At 35.2% G+C, this 5,600-nt stretch overlaps 1 protein-coding gene across 1 annotated transcript in view; it reads left to right on the plus strand.

The window, feature by feature from the left end:
- Positions 1-5,319, plus strand: part of rangap1a (RAN GTPase activating protein 1a) — a 19,230-nt gene extending 13,911 nt beyond the window's left edge. The window contains exons 13-16 of the mRNA XM_016489573.1: positions 1,771-1,876; positions 1,952-2,040; positions 4,920-5,041; positions 5,127-5,319. Of these exons, the coding sequence (XP_016345059.1) occupies positions 1,771-1,876; positions 1,952-2,040; positions 4,920-5,041; positions 5,127-5,208 (399 nt within the window). The 3' untranslated portion in view covers positions 5,209-5,319. The remainder of the gene's footprint in view (positions 1-1,770; positions 1,877-1,951; positions 2,041-4,919; positions 5,042-5,126) is intronic.
- Positions 5,320-5,600: the final 281 nt, after the last annotated feature.

Consider the following 5,600-nt stretch of genomic DNA (forward strand, 5'->3'; position numbering starts at 1 on the left):
AACATGATATAGTTAAATAACACCATGACAAGTGAGCTATTTTGCTCAATATTCTCACGACGCAAAAAAACATTCAAAACACCTACAGAGTGCACGCATTACGTGAAGTCTAGTGCGTGTGCGCATTTACAATGCGCTTGTTTAAGGCATGATTCAGTCTATAATTTTTTCTCCAAAAATTACCATATACAAATGTGATAGATTTTTTACAACAGTTCAATAAACTAGAAGTTTTATTAAGAGATCGTGAATTTTGAAAATACAACAGCTAAAAGCTACATATATCTCGGCAATGAGGTGATAACTTAGCAGTTTTTGTAATTAAACCGAAAAGCTTGTTTGCAATGCTTCACAATCGCTCACTCGCACGTGGGTGCATTCGTTGGTTCTTTCTCTCTCCTTAATTAATTCGAATTCATTTCAATAAATATCTTTATTTCGCTAAAGAATTCTACCTCTAACAAGCTGTAGATAAAATAGTCTAACAAATTAAAATTACCGTTATTTTTCGGTCTTTATCCGTTCAGTCAGATTTTGTGCTGCAAAACATCCATGCTTTACTATGCACATGGTAGACCCTCGGGTTTTACCCTGTAATATCTGCCAGTGAGGTCAGAAAACTTGCTTTCCCTTTGAATTGAGCCCAGTGGCAGATATTTGTGACCCTGGAGGACAAAAGCAATCTTAAGTCGCTGGGGTATATTTGTAGCAATAGCCAACAATACATTGTATGGGTCAAAATGATTGATTTTTCTTTTATGCCAAAAATCATTAGGATATTAAGTAAAGATCATGTTCCATGAAGATATTTTGTAAATTTCCTACTGTAAATATATTAAAACTTAATTTTTGATTAGTAATATGCATTGCTAAGAACTTCATTTGCACAACTTTAAATATGATTTTCTCAATATTTAGATTTTTTTGCACCCTCAGATTCCAGATTTTCAAATAGTTGCATCTCGGCCAAATATTGTCCGATCCTAACAAATCATACATCAATGGAGAGCTTATTCTGCTTTCAGATGATGTATAAATCTCAGTTTTAAAAAATTGACACTTAAGACTGGTTTTGTGGTCCAGGGTCACATTTGTTCTTATTTTAATCATAAACTCATTTTGATCATTCTATCATTTCTTAAGACTTTTTTTTAAGAGTCATTTTGCTTTCTCCTGATTTAAGAATCTTTAGACATTTGCACTGGAAAACAAGACCGAAATAGTGAGGAAGAACAGCACTTTTGTGATCAGATGGTAGAGTAAAAGTTATTCCCATATTCTAGAGTCTTGTTTTCTGAGAAACTGATCAAAATGAAGTGAGTTTACGATTGAAACAAGAACAAATATCTGCCAATGGGCAAAAAAAAAATCAACTTAATTCAAAGAAAAAACAAGTGTTCATACCTCACTGACAGATATTCGTTCTTGTTTGAAACATACACTCAATATTGTTCAGTTTCTCAGAAAACAAGACTTCATATGTTAAATGTGCATCTCCAGTAAGTGTATCTTGATTTAGGGATGTTTAGATATTTGTTGGAAAACAAGACAAACATTTTTTGCAATGTATGCAACATTAAATGCCATGACTTGATGAATTTAAGACTTTCTGCTCTGGTTTTGTGGAAGGGCGATTTAAGACCAGCAGAAATCCTGTTACTTGGCCTAAAAAAGCTCTTAAAAGTATCTTTAATTTATCTTTATTAAACCTGCAGATTGTGTCTAAATCCTGTGTAGTAATGTGCTGAGCGTCTGTGTGTTTTTTCACAGGTGGACGTGTTGGATGTGAGTAAGACAGCTGAAGCGTTTCTGAAGATCTCGTCTGTGTATAAGGAAGACGACGCAGAGGTGAAACCGGCCGTGCTGGAGAGTATCGGTGAGATGAACATCTGTCGGACGGCTGCTGGATGATCCGAGATGTCTGACTGATTCTCGTGTGTGTGTGTTTCAGACGCAGTGCTCAGTAAAGCCTTCCTCACTCCTTCCTTCCAGGGCTTGAGTTTCATGTCGTCGTTGCTGGTGATGCTCGGGCTGTTGAAGGTACAAACGTTTAGTCTAGCTTGCTTACGTATAGTTTCTTCTTGTTTCACTTGGAAATATCATGTAACTAAAATTGGTTATGAATGCCATTTTATGCTGATTTTCTGTCATTTCCACACAGTTGTTGTTGCTAAATCCTGATTGTGGTGCAGATTTAGGATTACATCAGCTTTACATTATTACCACATTTCACGGAAGTATTTTACTGGCGCGGTTCTCCTGTGCTGAATGTGTTCAGCTAACCATTCTGTGAAAGCTGTGTGTGGAACAGCTTGTAATCGTTTTTCAAACTTTTTCATGCCAAGGACCCTCAAATATTGCAAACAACCCTCTTTCGCAAATATAAAGACCAGACAGTAAGCACACTAATATAACATATATAATAGAGGTCGACCGATGTATCGGTTTTGCCGATTAATCGGCACCGATAGTTGATTGCTGGAACTATCGGTTATCGACAAAAATCCATGCCGATAGTTTTCCGGGTTGCGTCCATTGCTGGAACGGCTGAGAAGGGTCTGCTGTCATTACACAGTGCGAGAGCGGCCTCTAGTGGTTAAAATCACTGACAGCACGTGCTATTTGTTTAGACACGTGATACTGCACGCTGAACAGAGCGGGAAACTTCAGACGCGGATTTAAATGCAGCCGACAGAAAATCCTGCCGCGCAACCTAGCTATCGGTATCGGCAAAATCCACTATCGGTTGACCTCTTAATATATAACATGTTTAAAGACAATCTCCATGCTAATTTTTTAAGATATAAAAATGTATAATGATTATTATCAGGGTTTCTGCAGGTTTTATTATATTCAATTTAAGACTTTATTAAAAATGTAAGGAATAAATTAAAGGGAAAACAATACGTCAATATGGTCTCTAAATGTAAATGTCTTAGGAAAACGCAATGAGCTCGTAAGTTTGAAAATAAAACTTCTAACCGGTCTCTACTACCTTTTGATTAATTTTATGAAAAATAGCTTTACTAGAATATGGAAATAACTTTTACTGTAACTTCGGGTCACACTGCACAAAATGTTCCTCCTCAGTATTTTTGCCTTGTTTTCCAGTACAAATCTTAAAATAAATAAAATAAAAATCTGCAAAAAAGGCATGATAGGAATGAAGTCCCGTTTTGTTTTTTTTTTATTCGTCAAAATAAAATGAATTTTAAAAAATCTAATATAGATGGGCTCATAAAATTCATTTATGATTTGATTCAAAGGGAAAACAAGTTTTCATTCCCCCATTGTTTAAGCATAAACTAACTTTATTTTCTTCAGTTTCCGAAAATACATTTCTTGATTTAAGAATGTTAACTTTAGATATTTGTACAGACAAATACTAACAAAGATGTTCGTTTTTGTAGTGCAGGCAACATTTAATGCCATGATTATATAAATTCAAGACTTTCTGCTCCAATTTAAGGCCTTAATTTATGGAATGGCGAATTAAGACTGTTTAAGATCAGCAGAAATGCTTATTATTTTATAAATTTATTATTTTATAAATTTATAAATTAAATTTAAAATCGGGTCAAGCGATTAGTCAACAGAAGAGACAGACGGCTGCACGTGAGTGTCCTGCGTAATACTTGTTTATAGATCTGCTGTTGGAATTATTACTTGCTGCTAGGAAGGAATATTTCGTTTTCTGCCTATTTCTACGTTATATTTTTGTTTGCGTTTGTATTTTTGATTGCACTTTCTGGTAATTATAATAATTGCCCTCGGCTAAGAAGGAGCGCGTGTAATTTAATTGCTCCCTTCCTGCGTTTAAGTGCGAACTGTAGTTTCGATTTGAGGAATTGTATCGATATATCGATACTGACGCGAGTATCGAAAGTATCGATAATCAAACAAAAAATATCGATACTAAGGTGTGTTTTATTCACCAGTGATTTTGTTAATTTAACAAAAATATAATGTGTACAATATGCATTGAATTGGACAAATAACCTTTGTTAGCGAGTAATTGTGTAGGATAGAACTATATTCCTGCTCATCTGAACACACGCAAATGTTGCAAGACAGAACTAATCCATCACAGAGCGTGTTCACTCACTTCTGACAGTACATTCAAACAGGGCTGCTTTTCACAAAAGTATCATAAGAAAGCATTAAAGCTTTAGGGAACGGCAGCCCTGAACAATGCTTATCAGAGGACAGAAGGACAGAGTTATTTCACAATAAACAAACTGAAATTGTAGCCTACATAGTTTGTGCAATTACAGTTATTTAAATTGAACGTTGAAAGATAATATTGATCATGTTCTATTCTGTAATGTTAATAGAAATCATACACTGTCAGAATAAAAAGGTTGCATTTTATGCATGTAACAGCCTGTCACTGGCAGTCCCTTATGAAAATGAACCATGGTTTTACTAAAGTAACCATAGTTCAACTGTAGTATTTATAGATTTGAATCATGTGTAAACAAAAAACATATCTGAACCATGTGTAAACAAAAATATAACCTAAGTTACAATTAAAGTGTATTGAATGTTAAAATGCGTTTTAAACAAAGTTAAGTGCTTATCATTACCCATTTTACTCTTAGTATTTTAATAATTTAATACATTTCATAATTTAAAAGTTTAGTTCAGAAGTATCGAATCGGTATCGATATCAACGATACTGCCTTGAAAAATATCGGTATCGTATCAAACAAAATAAGTGGTATCGCCCATCCCTAGCCCAAAACTAAGTGCACATTTACCTTTTATCTCTAATTGTTTTTCATCTCAAAATTTCCCTCTGGACCCAGTTTGAAAACCCCTGTCCTAATAGAAATGCAGTTGGTTTGATTACTCGCTATGACTAGAACCGTTGGGCCTGATGGTGGAAAGGGTTTTGATGTTCATCTCTCTCTCTGTAGAGTGAAGACAAGCTGAAGCCCGTGAAGGTCGTCCCAGGACATCTACAGTGTTTGGAGCATGCAGTGAAACAGAGTTATTTCCCTCCAGAACACGTCACTGTCCTGAACACTTTCATGGCCAGGTAACGCAACAAACACAAGCGTTCACATTCATGAACTGTATTTTTCTTATCGACAGTGTGTGATGTTTGTTTGTTTTATGTGCAGGCCGAATAAGTCACTGGAGCCGTGCAGCAGAGCTCGAGACCGCCTGAAATCCACCCTGCAGAAACTCACACCTGAGAGCTGAACGATTCTGAAACACACGTGCTTAAGAGACTTCCATCTGATGGTTAATATTAAACTCTCATAACATGTCTTGAAACCTCATTGGTCTTCCTGCCTAGTTTTTCTTTCATCGAAGCCAATATTCAGATTTATTAAGACAGCCTGTGGAAAAGTGCTTAGTGCTGACATGGAGCCGTCATTTCAGAAGTGAGGGGGACGGAATTATATATATATATATATATATATATATATAAAATATAATATATTCCTGTGATGCAAAGTTAAAAAGAACTGCATTTATTCAAAATAAGAATCTTTTGTAACAATACACACTCCTGTTCAAAAGTCTGGGGTCAGTATTTTTTTTCTTTCTGTTTTTGAAAGAAATTAATATTTTTATTCAGCAAAAAATAT

This window comes from Sinocyclocheilus anshuiensis, unplaced genomic scaffold, assembly GCF_001515605.1.
Source record: "Sinocyclocheilus anshuiensis isolate Anshui unplaced genomic scaffold, SAMN03320099.WGS_v1.1 scaffold30, whole genome shotgun sequence".
NCBI classification, from domain to species: domain Eukaryota; kingdom Metazoa; phylum Chordata; class Actinopteri; order Cypriniformes; family Cyprinidae; genus Sinocyclocheilus; species Sinocyclocheilus anshuiensis.